The sequence below is a fragment of the Oreochromis aureus genome, linkage group 15 (assembly GCF_013358895.1).
Source record: "Oreochromis aureus strain Israel breed Guangdong linkage group 15, ZZ_aureus, whole genome shotgun sequence".
Lineage (NCBI taxonomy): Eukaryota > Metazoa > Chordata > Actinopteri > Cichliformes > Cichlidae > Oreochromis > Oreochromis aureus.
Window position 1 is genome coordinate 12,630,906 of NC_052956.1, and position 16,535 is coordinate 12,647,440.

The following is a 16,535-nucleotide window of genomic DNA, read 5'->3' on the forward strand; positions in this document are numbered from 1 at the left end:
ATTGTGTGAAAAATAGCAGCTAGTCTACATTTAATTGCTAGCTAGCTACCAAGGAGCAAACTCAAAAATGTGTGATGCAAACTGCAAATGGAGATTGTTTGTCTTCAAAATAAAATGTATCCCTTAATGCTAAAGTAGACGCGTTTCAAAATGCACAAGTTTTACTTTTAAGGTGAATTGCCTCTGTTTCCATTTTTCGGCTTTAGCATTCCATTTCACAGCAGCTGCCAGTAACTTCTTGCAACCACTCTCAATTGATCACAGAATACTATTTTTACATATATGGATAGCTCAGTAGGTAAAGTGGTTGTCCCATGATTGGAAGGTCGGGGGTTTAACTTCACCTCAGGGGTACCCCTGAGCAAGGTACCGTTCCTACACACTGCTCCCTGGGCGCTGCACTGGTGGCTGCCCACTGCTTCACTGGGTGAATTGGTTAAATGCAGAGGAGTAATTTCCCTATGGGGACTAACACATACATATTATTATATATGTTGCTGGACAGGAAGGATCAGTTGAAAGCACCTAAAAAATTAGGGGTTTTTTTGTCCTCCTTTTGGCTTTGTTTCCTGCTTTGTTTGTCCTCCCCTATGTCCTCATCTGTGTCTAATTCCAGGTAGCCCTATCCGTATACATAGTCCTTTTTCCTTTGTTTAGGTGTCTGTTATGTTCCTGAGCTCGGTCGCTTAGGTTATTCCTTGTGTCTCTGGACCTTTTAGAATTCTGTTTATTGCTGATATTGAGTTCTCGCTTGCTTACTGTTAAGTCTGCCTCAGGCATCCTGCCTTTGGCTTCTATCTCAGTCTTACATTCTACGCACTGAGACACCACCGACCTCAGGTTCAGAACACTGAATATGCTATCATATAACCTGTCACTGTTCAGTGCTCAATAACTCCCACACAGTGTACCTCATGATGGGCCGAATATGAAAGCAAATTTCTCAGCCACATGAGAAAACAAATAAAACACGGTCTATATGTCACTACAGCAAAGAGGCCATTACACATCACTGCCCTTTCTTTGTGTTTTTGTAATGTGATCACATTTGTGGTGGCAGGGTGTATCGCACTGGCCCTAAAGTGTGTTGGTACAAACAGTGATGAAGTAGATCAAATACCCTGGTAATTAAGTAGCCTGTGGACATGTGGAACAGGTGCAAGAACAACAAAAGCTATGACTCACACTGAATTATTTACCTGTTTAAATGTGTGTCAGGTTATGCTTATGTACTCAGTTTTTACATTTAAGAACTGCCTACTTGTGGCAAAGTATACATTTTACTTGCACTCAACCATCTCCAAATGTGCTTGAGCTGTTATGAAAAAGTAAGTCGATGAAAAAGTTTCATTAAAATAGAACAGCGGGTTTTTTCCCCCCAAGAGAAACTCTGGCTCGCATCAATTCTGCATTTAAATTGAATTTAATGTATGTTTTTTAAAATGGATCTAGCAGTTGCTTTGACAACGTAAAACTGTAAAAATTGCCTTCATTGCTTAAGGATCAATGATGCAGAATTAATATCCATCTGAAGTTATGAAAAAGCTTTCCATAGTTGGAAAAAACATCTGAAAAAATGATAAATCTATATGCAGTGTAAAGAATGAGAATCTTGCTGTGTCCGAGCAATGGCATGCTTGCACCTATATGAATTTGCTATATTTTTTTTTTGTAAACAAGACTCTATATATACACAGCCAATACATTATATATTCAATATATAATATGTAGTCAATATACAGTCAATTCAATATACAGCCATGCCCTGTTAATTGCTTAGATTACTAAAAGGTTGCCTGTAGTTTGCAAACATTTGCCAACTACTTGCCAGGTGGTAGTAAAACTGTAAAAACTGGAATGCAAACCAGAACCAGGAAATGTTCACTTTCAATGTAAAAGCCATACCTTACCATTGCAATTGAGAAATTTCTTTTACTTTGAAGGCAAACTGTCTCAGTTTATGGTTTTTTGTCACACTTTTCTTTTTTCACTGTGGCTTGATGAGTAGCTGGGGAGTATTCGTAGACAAGCAGAACCGTTGCCCACCAACAATGGGCAACCACAACAATCTGCTAGCAACCAAAGCAATCATGCGGTTTCTGCCAACTGGTTGAGGAGTGCACATTTTTCCCCTATGACCAGTGATTGCCAGATGGTTGAGAACCAGTATCTAGGCCTGTGTGACTAACAAAGGTTAAAGTTAGATAGCAACAATTGGAATTGCATTCCGGCACCTTTAGTTAATGAGTGATTACATCTGATAGGCAGGTTATTGCATAATGTTGCTGAATGCGTGAATTTTTCATGCACTGCAACCTGGCATTCTTCCAGTGATGACATGGAGATACTTGCTCATTAATACAAACATAATGGCATCCCACAGCCTGCTTACACCTTCAACACATCCCTTTCTTCCCTGTGATGCATTTATGGTGCAGACCTAAAGTTATGTATGCCATACTTCAGCATTTAGCTACGGATGAGGAGTGAGCATAAACTGAGTAATGTTTTATTTAATTGCAAGATAATTTTAAATGAAACATTTTAAACAGTTCAACAAGCATCAGGAAACACACAAAATGTTTCTGTGTAGTTTATTACAAAATGTATCCATGAGCTAAATGTACAGTTGCTGAATTTCCTTAGGAGAGGAAAAAATGTTAATGTGTGATACTGATAGATGAAGCAGTATATAGTTTTTTTTTTTTCAAAGCTAAGAACTTCTCAGCAAGTGACATTTTATAAACTGGAAGTTCAAATCTTACATTTAAAGTTGTCATGAATTTTGAATCAGGTATTAGACCTTTACATGACGTGTTGCTAAATTATATTTTTGTGAAGCATTTTGCAAAACAAATTAAAGTATGGTCATTTTGTGTTTTTCAAAGGTTGCATGAAAATATCAGCAAGTTTAGTATAGGCTACACTGATAGGTTTGCAGTGTTTAACTTAGTTGGCTAAATCAAAAAGTAGCAAAAGTAGCATCACAGGTCAGCTAATCTCTAAAGAGAGAAAATCTACTAGAGTTCACAAAACAAATTATCATCAAACTTATTTCTAAGTAATTTTTTCCCCACACTGCACTGCCACACTTACAGCTTACAGCTCTTACAGCTCCCCAACCCATTAAATCATACTTTAATCCTGCTGACTAGGGCCTTATTCACCTGACTCCACATTCACAATAGTGATTGTCACACATCCAGAATAGTGGAGAAGTTATATCACATGGTCAGCAGTCATGTGCTTGCAAAACTTTGCTACTTTGGTGCAGTGTTGCTTTTAGCTAATGCTAATGTAGACATTGTTCTGCTCACACTTGTGTTACTGATCAGCCTAATACTGTTTTTACTGTAATTTTTTAATCTGTTAGATTTCACATCTTTGCTAGGGAGCATATAACTACAGACCATTTTGAATAGGAAGCTTTGCGTGAGTAGCTAGCTTGATTAGCAAGTTATGTATATCGGTTTTTCACTCTGAAGCTAACTTTTGACAGAAAAATGACCAGAATGATTAAAATATCAGCCGCTTCCCTATGGTGTCTTTACGTACAACAGTGTTAAATCTGACTGAGAAGCCAAGGTGACTGCATTCTTAAGCAGTAGTGACTTGCTAATCGTAGGACAGCCACACTCTATAGCAGGAGTAGGCAAGTAAAGTTCCCAAGGGGCTGCATACAGAAACTAACTGGGACTGTTGTGGAGGGCCCCAACAATAAGCCTATAAGGAGATAAAATAAATACAGAGGTGAACTGAGTTCAGCTTTTTGGTGCGGCCCTCCACAAAAGTCTCAGATTTTCATGTTGCCATTTGGGAAAATTAACCGTCCACCCCTGCCCAAACCCTCCTAAACTCACTGACCCTGAACTGTCATGCATGCCTGTAAAAATGTGTTTGTCTTTGTTTCAACTTCAGTCTTCCACACAATGGCATAAAGAAATCTTGCTGACAGTTCAAATCTGCCTTGATGTCGACCTGATCTAACATGTGTCTGCACACCTGTCACCAGCATTTAGTTCTTTATTACACACAATTTACATGCAGCTAAATTCACACACTGCAGACATGATTAGGTTACATAGACTAACTATTGAGCTGGTGCTACACACATGTATTGATGCTTATGCACACACACAGAAGGAAGTTAACATTACTGTGCCTTATTAACTGGGTGGGTGGTGTAAAGTTTCCTCTAGTCTGAACCATATTAGACACATCAATCAGTCCATTGTAAGAAGTTGGGCAGCTGGTATAATTTGACTGGATTTGTTATGGACACAGTAGGTGGACTGCCTTACTGGTACAACCAGCCCATTACTTTTTCAAGCAGGACACAAAAAGTGCACAGCGCCATCAAAATGAACCAAAACAAAGGAAAAATTAACAAGAAATTGAAGAAGTGAGGAGAAGAGGGAAATTACTTAACTAGCCAATTTACGCACACAGCCTTGCACAAATGATTTTTACACCTTGTCTATGCAGGAAGTGTAATAGAAACAACACATTAGGAGAGCAGTAGTACATTCTGCTCCATTTCTGTTTATACAGGATGTATTCAGGTGACATGCATTTTGGCAGCTCTCAAAAGACATCACACAGGTGTGAGCATCAAGAGGTCGAATACATATCTGAAATGTAAGAAATACTAATGTGCAAGGCGTACGAGAGCAGTTACATGGCCTAGTTGGACGGCTAGATTGATGAAATAGGAACGTGTTCTTTCGGACATGCGGGAAATGGTGACAGAAAAATAAGGCTCTTCTTTTTAGACAAAGCATTATAAGTTATTAGTGTCATGCTGCACCCATGATTCAGGTCAGATGAACCTCACAGTAATATTTTTAGTTGGTTCTCACATGATTACACCTCGTGAGGTTGGGATGTGTCAGTAAAAACATATTAGCTATAACACAATTTTAAAAAAATGAAACATTTGTCTGATTTGTGAGTATTTTAATTAGTCTACAAGTCATGTCAGTCTTTAAACCTACGGATATTGTAAGGATTAAAAACAATGATACTCAAGTTTCAGTTGTATCATCAGCTACAGGACCGGATGGGTTTTTTTTAATGATTTGACTGTTTGATGTGTGTGTGAAGTGACAAATATGCCCGTTACCAAGACTTTAATGCTGTTTCATTACCTCTGCCCGCTTTCTGGTGTGATGCTTACTCGGCCCTTGCTGTTGTTTGCAGTCTGTTACATACAGTTGAGTCAATTTAGAGCAAACCCCTGGGGGAATTTAAGCTTTTCCTTCATTAGGTTAGCAACATACATCATGTGTCAGTCTGGGGTGGTCGCAGGTTGCAACAGAAAGGCAGAAACGGCAAACATAGACAATTTACTCTGAAGCGCTGTCTGGGGGGCTAGAATTAGTATACAGCACCATACCTGTTGGAGAAGACCTTGCTGTAATTGTACACTTGGATCTCTAGCATTTCGTTTCCATCCAGCTTGCTGGCAATGGGCCATCGAAATGTCTGAAAAAGAGACAGAATATGAAGGGTTAAAAAAACATGGTCAGGTTGCAGGTAATGATTACATTCAGCATTGATTATTCGGATTATATGCAAATGCAATCAATTACATGCACGGAAAAAAGTGACAAGTTCTGTTATGTTCAGAGTGAAACAATTAAATTGCTTGTTTTCTCCAAGCAGTAACCTCACAGACTGACAAATGGAGCCATTGCATAAATGGCAAAAACAGTTAATCTAATTGCCACTTGAGGTTGCAAAAAAAGTTCCTGCAGACTCAGATTTTAAAACTAGACAGCATTAAAGATAAAAGCATGTTAACAGCCTGGTATAGGGTTTTGACCTCAAGAGATAATATGTGACATGCAGTCTCAAGTGCTTTGTGTTGCCTGTAAAACTAAACAAGTGCTGTGTTAATGTCAGGCTATTCCACTTCATCATGGTGGCCACATTCTATCTTTTATATGCAGCCTGTGATTTTGCACATTAGTTCAACTATACTATAACTATAACTTCCAATTCATCTGATTTGTGTACTTATTATTTTTATATTGAAATGGCAATTATCAACACTTTTCCAAAATCAATTTTTCTCAACTGATTAATTTATCCAGCCCTGCGACAGACTGGCGACCTGTCCAGGGCGTACCCTGCCTCTCGCCCTGTGACAGCTGGGATAGGCTCCAGCGCCCCCCGCGACCCTGAAAAGGATAAGCGGAAGCGAATGGATGGATGGATGGATTAATTTATCCAACATCTAACTGTTTACTAGATAAAATTCCTTTAAGGTCAAGGTAAAATACACAGTACTATCTATCTTCTCATTTAAGTATAGGCAAAAAAAAAAAAAAAAGTCAACCAAAGTCCTGGACTATAGTCAAGGCCCTATGTCAGCATACATCTGTTACTTTGCAGTATCCTTGATTTTCTTTTTCTAAAAATCACCAACAGCTACAGAGACACTGTTCAGGAGGGATTTTTTTTATGTTTTATTGATGTTTTATTCATCATGCTGAACATCTCCAGGTTATATTGCACCAACCGAGCTTACTGATAACGTTTTTTGCATCAGTGAAAACAAGAAAAAGCAGGAGCTAAGCAAAAATCCAATGAAAATGTATTTACTATCCTCCTGTTTGTGAGTCTGAGGATAGCTTTGAGGGATAACTGTTAATTAGCATTTTAAAAGGAATTAGCTCTGAATAACAGTTTTAGTATATTTCCAAAGACTGAAGTTTATTTGAAATCATTTTTCTTTACTGGATGACAAATAATCATCGACACGATATCTCTCTTTAAGGTCCTGTTGAGTGTAAATTATATTGCTGGCTATATGGAGAGTTAAATTGAATCATCTAAATAGATGAGTTGTAATCATTTTATATGAATCAGAAAAGATAGTAAATATTGTCTAGATGTATCAGACTGTCTAATAAGATTTAATTCTTCCAGGCGCCTGATTCTTTAAGAAGTAGTTGTATTATTTTATAAATGAAAGCATTAAAAACAACATATTTTGTGTGTGGGTAAAACATATTACTGTCAACAGATATCCAAAGCTTGTTTAAAGTGAGTTGGACTGCTATGATATGACTTGAGAGCATCAATCTTAATAAAATGCCGAGTCAAGACTGGCTTCAGACATCAGTAAAAGAAAATTTTCCCAGGAATTTATTCAGTCCTGTGAAAAATCAAGTGCACCTTATGATTCAGCCGCTTTTAGAACAACTTTTAGCATCAAGAACTTGAAGTAATCATTTTCTTTATTGCTTTATCAGTCTCTCACATGGTTGTGGAACAATTTTTGCCCACTCTTCTTTACAGTGTTGCTTCGGTTCATTGAAGTCTGCAGGCATTCATTTATGCAGAGCCCTCTTAAGATACTGCTATAGCATTTCAATCAGGTTGCAGTCTGGACTTTTTCAGCCATTCTGTTGTAAAATTGCTGCTGTTCTTTGGATCACTATCCAGTTTCATGACTCAGTTGTGGCCAGGCTTTAGTTGTCAAACAGATGGCCTCACATTTGACTGTGGACAACTTTGGTAAACAGAGGAATTTATTGCCAAGTCAGCAACTGCAAGATGGCTGTGTAAGCAAAACAAGTCCAAATCTTCATGAAAATTGACCACTGAAACAATGTCCTTTGGACAAATGAAAGCTTAGGCACATCTGTCCAAAACGCATTTTTCCTGAAGTTTTGTGGTTTGTTTAGATGAAACTAAGCCGTGCTGCTATGTTCTTTTAAAAAATCGGCCTTCTCCTGGCAACCTGTGCAAATTTCCAAACTTCTTCAATCTTTTTTCTAATTGTACTGTCATGAACTTTCACCTTTAACATTCTAAATGAGCCCTGTAATGTCTGAGATTTAGCTCTTGGGTTTTTGCAGGGTCTCTGAGCTTTGCACGGATTGACATTGGTGTAGATTTGTTGGAACATCCATACCTGGGAAGATTATGGCATTGTCTTAACACACACCTAAATGCTTCAATCCAACAAAATGCTAAAGCTTCTGCTTTTATACAGGCGAGCCCACCTGCTGGTTATCATTTATATAACAAAATCATATTTTTTTCTGAAAACATTCCACTGTTTTTTTTATATGAAAATAAGCTTGAACAACCTTTCTTTCTTAAACCTCTAATCTGAACTGACTTCAGCAAAGAAATATATCCAAAACTCCCTTCAGGTTTGTTGCTACCAGCTTTACATCGGAAGAGTGAATTACTTAGATTCATTAATCCCCACACTAAAGGGAAGGAGAATTATAAAACACTTAGCAGTTAGCCTGTTAAGGAAAGTATGATAGATGTGGTAAAAGCAATTAATTGGCTTTTATAGCTTCCATTAATAAAGTATGACATCCAATTGTGTTGATTAACTATGACAGGGTGAGAGCAGAAGATAAAAGAAACAAAGGTAAGTTGTAAAGTTTAGCCCCATCATACATACAGGTGTTGATTCACATTCAGTAAATCGCCTCTAAGCCTCTTGCTGTACAATATGACGGGGAAGAGTCTTCACAAGGGCAGAGGGATAAAGGTTGCACAGGTGATTTAAAAGTAATTCACCCCTTGCTGATATGGGCCTCTCACTTAGGAGAACACTGCAGGCTGTCAGACAAGAGATCCATCAAGACCGTCCCATTAGCGAATCCCGTGGTTTCCACCTGCTACTGTTAGAGCTGCCTTCAAGGATCTGCGGCCAGGCTTGTAAGTGTGCATTACCATCGGTCCATGTATACTCAACCTTCACGATCTGCAGCCTGTGTTCCCAGGTTTCAGTCAGAAGAAGCTAGTACTGCTGCTTCTTTCCCACCACCCTCACAGCCTGAAAACATCCTGAAGTGACAGTCCTAGTCTGAGGTAGTGGCTAATACAGCCGCGCCACATCTCATTTAATACTGAATCTCCTCCGGCATGTTTGAACAGCCGAGAGTGCGAAAAGGAGGCCCCAGCATGGTGTTAATGGTGCACAAATGACAGCGCGCACAGCTAATGCCTTATACACACACCACTGCATAACACACACTTCAACTCAAATGATACACACCACAGTGTGATTAGGAATTGTTTATACAACACCAGGGAGATTGGGCAGCCATATTAATTTCCCCAGAGTCAGAGAACCACAAATTTTAATCAGTGAATGTAAACTCAATACAAACATGTATTATATGTCTAAGTGCTTGTAAACATTTCCTTTTTTACTATTTTTTCGACACGCACCACCTTTAAGCATCTGTTTATAGCATTGTTATGTCTGTTATGTTGCTTTGGTGTAATATTCAGAACAACTTATTGCTAAAATAACACAAACAGGAATCCACAACAAGAAAGCTTAAGCTGTTTATGTTGCCTGAGGCTTTTGTAGCCACCATGACGGACAAAATGCTTAGAGTGGTTTAAATAAATGCACAGTACAGATAAATAAAATGAGAGGTGGGAAAGTGGAAAAGCTTGGTGGGCTGCAGTTGTAAACAAGTGTCTGCAAACAGAGCAATGTCTGGTTGTGCTATGCAAAATTAAACTCTAAATTAAGCCTTAAAGGAGCGCCAATTTGTCTAATTTTAGCAGTTTTACGTAAGGCGATCCATGCTTTTTATTTCATGAAAAAATTAAGACTTTGATGTTATATACAAGACAAAGAAGATTCCCTTTTTGTGCTTCACCCTGCTAGGTAGATTGCATGCACTGCAATTTTCTTTACTTAGCTCTATTTATTTATTTAAAATGTAAAAGAGGCATGAATAAATAACGTGATTATGTGACAGTTGTCTTTTAGCCAAATGTTTAATTTTACTTTTTCAGGCTCGGGGCAATAAAATGTTAAAAATTAAACATACTTAAAAGAAAACAACCTACTGAAGATTTGCAGGTATTAGACTCCCTGCTCATGTTCACCCCGACAAAAGCTGTTGGTAAATTTGTTGATACAAGATTTCATGTTACTTATGGCAAATTTTGGCACAACTATCCCAGCGTCACAACAGAATTCAAGACTCATCAGACCAGGCAATGTTTTACTAATCTTCTATTCCCCAATATCTGTAGCCTTCCTGTCAGAACAAAGCAGTCTGGCCATTCTTCTCTTACCTCTGGCATCAACAAGGCATTTTCACCCAGACAACTACCCCTCACTACATATTTTCTCTTTTTAAGACCATTTTCTCTAAACTCTAGGGAGCTCAGACCAGCCCATCTGGCACCAACAACCATGTCGCGGTCAAAGTCACTTAAATCACCTTTGTCTTCTTGCCTAAATGCCCTGAGTTGCTGCTTTGTGATCAGCTAATAGATCAGCTGTACTCAATGAAGTGCATGGTGAGTGTACAAGACCGCTCTGAAAAAGTGAAGACTTTTTGACCGAGAAAGAAGAGGCAACAAAGTTACAATAAAGTGAACATCCTTAGAAAGAGCCCACAGATGTTAGAGTTTGATATGACCATCAGGTTACAGATGGCTGTGGAAAAACTGACACACAGTGGTGACAAAATCAAAACTTTAGTCAACAGAATAACGCACACTTTGTTTAGCAAAGCTTTCTTCTCTAAAAAATATTCAGTTTCCTTAGCTACAGTAGATGTTTTATGTTTTTAAAAAAGTAAATGGTAAATTTAGCAAATGGTAACTGGCTTTTCATGAACCAGTAAAAAAGCTTCAGGGATCAGTTGATATGATCACAGTTGGTTTTTAATTTTTGCAGAATCTTCAGCATAGGTACGTCATAACCGCGAATCGCTCTGAAACCCTACAACATAAACCTACTCTGTAACCTGATGTGCACCGGTGTTCTGTAACACTAGTTATTCTGTGAGTTTCCAGCTATTTTTTCAATGCAGTTCTTGAATGAATCAGTGAGAGGATAACAGTCATAGCTTCAACATAAAGAATTAGCCTCAGTGTAACAGATGTCAAATTCCTGAAGGGGAATTGCGAAACATGTCAGAATGGATGTGAAGAGATGAGGGACAAATATATTTGCCTCTGGGGGGAAAACTATCCCTCATCAAAGAGAGACCAGAAGAAAAAAAAGTGCCAGGATTTTATTTGTTTCTCTCGACTGGCACTGCATATAAAGCACCAGGACATGAGCACAAGGTAATTAATGCTACGCAGAAGAAGGATGGCCTGCAGCGCCAGACACTTATATAGGTTACGTCATAGGCTCAACAACGATTCATCGCAACTCTGTCACACTGTCATGGCTTTAAGAAAATTTGAATAGAGTGTAGCCATCATTCATTTTATTCTTAACACTTATTTTCCTTCTCTGATGGGCTAAAAAGAGCCTTTTCACAGAATTTCCAGAAGACATTTGGACTTCTTAAAGTGGAAAAATAACACTTACATCTCTGTGAGCTACAATAATGTATTGGTATGCACAAAACACCACAACCCTTCATTTGCCTTACTTACAGGGAATACAGCCATGATAAATACTAGTAATTAAACCTGTGCTAATTAGTATTTTGTATCAATGGTTTGATGTCAATTAAGCCCCTGTACAGTCACCCAGAATTAGCCAAAAAGTTATATTAGTAAAAAAGAAGACTAACAATGTGTAGTCAGACCGTGTTATGGTTTGTAAAGTTTTCCAGCTATACAAAGCTCGACCTTCAAGTGTCAGTAGTCACTGTGCTTCAAACACTGACTGATGTAACTGCTGCAATGCGCCTACTCTACCATTCAGGCTGGCTTGCTTTATCAAAATGCATCACTGATTATGTGAATCAGGGAATATGTGATAGTAACCGGAGAAGCAACCGCTGCAATGATGTTTTTAAAAAGGCAAACGAACACTAATCTTATTTTAGATGTGCTACATTCTTTTCTGAGCTTGCCTGAATACTACACTACTACTATTCCCGGCCTCCCACGTCCAACCCCCTGCATTGTACAACGCCTAATTTCCAGAGTGAGGCCGCTCATTAAAAGTGACAGGACTGATGTCACTAACCACAAGCCTTGAGACCACAGCGCCCTATCAGAGCGGCTAAATGCGAAGCTGAGGAAAAGCCATTACTGCTGTGATCCCACGCTCTAGCATCATGGCGAACAAATGGATGACCTCAGTTTTCCCTCCACTCACCATCCTTTTATATCTCATGACTGTTGCCACAGACACAAAATGAAAACACCTCCATTATTAATTACGAACAAAATATTTTTTTTAAAGCTCGCTCGCTACTAAAGTGAGGAGACGTGCACTGCACTGACAGTAGGAGAATTCTTCTTACAGCTTGTAAAGTCAGGTCAAACCCGCAGGCTTCTTACAATCTTATGATGTTGTAGTCGTCAAAACTTTGATTCTTCAGGCTTTATCCTTAAAGGGTAAAGGAGATAAGGGGAGACTGCAAAAAGATTGCAGCTCCATTACCAGCAGGCTACATATGCACCAGCTGCATCCACATACTATAGCATTCAAGTTTTTTCTGATGTGCCAGTGTAGTAGTAGTGTGAGTCCACCTCTGCATAACTACATCCCTCAATGCTAGAACTTCACTTCACCTACATACAAGAACTTAACAATAAATTTCACTGCTCAGCTTTTCCATTATCATCCTTCTTTCTTTACTGTCCAGCGTGATTTTAATTCATTTTGATCAAATAAATGTGTTATCATTGTGGAACACATGGTTATCTTCACAACCATGCTGTGTAAAAAGCAATTGACGGGTAAAACTAAACCACCAACTGATGATTCTGATTAGTACACGACCCGCTCTAACTCCTGAGCTACAGTCATCACAGTTGACTATAAATGAGAAAATTGGGCAGGTCATCTACTAAACGGAACATTGGTGGTTTGATCCCTGATACTGAACCCCACATTGTGCATGTTAAATAGGAAGCACTTAGTCAGAAAAAGCATAGAAAAGTGCTTGTATGAATGGTCCAATGGGTAAATGAGGCATATTGTTTAAAGAGCTTTGACTGCTCCAGAGGAGCAGAAAATCATTATATACAAACCAGTCCATTTACCATTTAAATGTTAGCATATACTTAAAAATTACTTTCTTCTTATTAGGATTTTTTTCAACGAGTAATACTGTAATGCAGCAGATTACTTTTTAATGGGAGTAATGAGAATAAAAAGACTTTCATTTGCTGTTTTTAATTATTTGCTGTATGCATTTATTTGCAATCACTGTCTGGTTAGGTTTATTCACCAAATTAGAGCTCAAAGCTGCCTTAGAGGTTGCTTAGTTATGCTTAGGCTCAGAAACATTTTACTTTTCTGTGGAACATCCTTCTGAGGACTTCACCTGGAGCCATAACACTCCCTTCCCAGTTAAGAAGGTACATCAGCACCACTACTTTCTCAGGAGGCTAAAGCATGTTGGACACGGGGGCTTAGTCCTGAACCTATTTTGCACCACCACACATCTATACAAGCAGATGCAAGAGAAGGGCCTCCTCTCCTCTTGAAAGGCTTGACTCACCCAGCAAACACAATGTTCCCATCCCCCCTCCCATCAGACATGAGGCTGCAGAGCAGAACCACCAGACTGAGGAACAGCCTCTGCTGCCAGATTGTTGAACTCTGGTGGTGCTCTGTAGTCTGCTGCTGCCAGATAAAGGTCAAAAACATGAGAAACATCTTGTATTTGCACTATCCACTGTACTTTAAATTTTCTCATTACCTCTGACAAAGAGCTTATGTATTTGGTAGCATTTGTGTGGGTGCGTGGCATTCTGTCTGTAAACACAATAGCTCGAGAAGTTTTGAATGAACTCTGATAAAACTTTGTAGGGGTGTAGAGTGGGGTCATGCCAACAATCCATTAAAATCTGGCTTGCACCCACCACAGGTCTTTAAGGTCAACTTAATGATTGACCTTAATATATAGGTCAAAAACTGAAAAAAGCCTTATTACATAGACACTGTCATTCTTACAAGTGTGGCTTATATTGTTAACACGTAAAAAGCACTTTATAAAGATTTAAAATATCATATCACACTTGACCTCTGACCTTTCTTAAAGGTCAATAGATTGATCTGACGGTCAAAGTGATAATAATGCTACATAGAGCTATTTGAAATTATGACAACATTTTGGCATTTATTGAGTGATATAAAGGAATTCTTAATATCACATGACTTTTAACCCCTGGTCTCTTTCTCGAGGTAAAATAAAGTCAAATTTACATAAAATATGTTTCATTTTTAAAACTGTGCTTAAAATTAAGCTGCCTTTGTTTGTTATAGCAACATGTAGGACCTGTCGTGCTACTCCTATTTGATTTTTACTGCACTACAAACCTCTTAAAGTACGTTTAAAAAGAACAAAGAAAATGATATAATTTTTTTTATATATGAGAGTATATAAAAATGAATGAATATGTACAGAATACATAACTGTCCCATTAAAATTAAATGTTGCCCCGAGAGTGAGCTGCCTTTGCAGAGGTTTGAGCTTCTGGAGTGCTTCTTGTTTATTCTTCATATTTTCTTATTTGTTCTAAATGACACTGTGAATAAGCTCAAGCTGTCTGTTCCTTGCTTGTGTACATGTTACTCTTTCATGTTCTCATTCTTGTTGCCTTTTAATTGCACCCAATTACAATTTTGCTTCGACTCGTGCAAATATACGTGTTGGAATGACAACAAAAATCTTACTTCCAGCTGAAGTACACTGGTAGTCATTACTAATCGCACTGACTGCCACTACAAAAGGGCAGTTTGTGTCCATGCCTATATACATAATCCGTATTGTGTAATTTTTTGTTGCTTTGCCATGAGCTGGTAATGTGTGTGCTTGTGTGCGCATGTGTGTGTACTGATGAAACAGCATCTCCGATAAGCCGGTTCTGCTGAGAAACTCGATCTTGTTGAAATCACTGACAGCACTCTGCTTACATGCCCTCCTCATCACCACAAACCTGGGCTCAATTTACTTTTTCCAATTCAACTGTCCATCCCAGTTTTCACTTCCTCTTCAGCTCGTATGTCACTTTCTCTGCATGCTTCAGTGTTTCTACATTGATCTCAGTCTAATTTATAGCATGTGTCAAATACAATGCCATGGCTGAAGACATGGTGACAGTAATTCAGTCAGAACAGTTCATTCAACCAGAATTTGTGCATATTTATCAGTGATTGTTGTAGGTTGAAAATATGTTTCAGGAATTCCTGTTAATTCTGTTTTCTATCTTAAATATTACTGAGCTGTCTTAATTAGTAACACACTGAAAACTGTTACTGAAAATGTTACTAGTCCTGCGAGACAAGTGGATTGCTCAGTTATGAATTCAACCCTTCCCTTTCTCTTGAAATTGAATAGCTTTGAAGCCACCTAAGAGAATGTTATCTAGTTAATTCAGTAAAGTCTTATTTTGTTGTCAAGCTGGACTCTGATAAAACTGCTCTTCGTTCCTGCTTCTGGAAACCAGATGGTGCAGAAATAATTGACCACACACTTGTCAAGTAAAGGGCTTCACAACTCTTTAAAAATAGATGCTCTTGTGCTAAGAGATAGCACTCACGCCTCAAGTAAAAACTTTCTTTTCGCTGGAATGCAGTTTTTTTGTTCTCCTTCTTTGCAACAACAGAAATTCTTCTCTGTGTTCATTCAGTGCACATTTATCTAGATATGTTATATAACAAATGACAGATCAACATCTCAAATCTGAGAAAGCAATCATGTTCTTTGATAATTAAAATATATGTGTTGTGTTATTGCTACAGCGAAGCCACCATAACATACCATAGTATAGCAAATATAAACTGAATCACATGTTTCTGCTTTATACATTTGCTTAACAAGGAAAAGATCTTTAATTGAGTTCTGGTAGGAGACGTAAATCCCTTCGGAGTTGTATCAGGAAGGGCACCCGGTGTAAAAACTCTGCCAAATCAAATATGCAGAGCTACCCTCTATATGTCTGACCTGTGGAGGGTAGCTCTGCAAATCAAACTCCTTCTGCATAGGCTCCCTTGTGGATATAAGAGCAGCTTCTCTTCTAGGTATTCTCTAAGTAAGATACTGGGAGAAAGTTATCACTCAGACATATAGTGAGTGCAATATAAATCTGTTTTTTACAAGGTTAGCATTTCTAGAAAATACATGGCGGATGACCGCCCCTCCATGAGTCTGGTCAGCTGGAGGTTTCTTCCTGTCTATTTTTTCCATCCCACTGTTGCCAAGTACTTGCTCATAGCGGATAAAGTGATTGTTGGGTTTTCTCTGTATTACTGTAGGGTCTTGACCTTACAACATAAAGTTCCTTGAAGCAACTTTTCTTGTGATTTGTTGCTATATAAATAAAACCAAACTGAATTGAATTGAATTTCTCGAGGCAAACCTTGCAAACAACCCATATTTGTTCATGAACTTCATTATTTAACATGCTAACTGAGACTTATAGAGTCTAAGAAGTAGCGCTTGGGTTTCTTGCCAATTCATTGCTGGGTCTGAACTTGTTGTTAATTTGCTAAAAAAAAAAACACTCCTGGGAACATAGTGGCATTGTGTTGACACACAACTGATGTACTCACACTTGTTGATTATCTGTTGATCAAGTGCATTTGATCAGCAGCATCTGGAAGCTAC

The 16,535-nt window shown here is 38.4% G+C and overlaps 1 protein-coding gene across 1 annotated transcript in view; it reads right to left on the bottom strand.

Moving 5' to 3' along the window:
- The window catches only part of otofa (otoferlin a), an 81,335-nt gene that overhangs the window by 53,395 nt on the left and 11,405 nt on the right, over positions 1 to 16,535 (bottom strand). Inside the window, exon 3 of the mRNA XM_039598799.1 lies at positions 5,396 to 5,484. Coding sequence (XP_039454733.1) covers positions 5,396 to 5,484 — 89 coding nt within the window. The remainder of the gene's footprint in view (positions 1 to 5,395; positions 5,485 to 16,535) is intronic.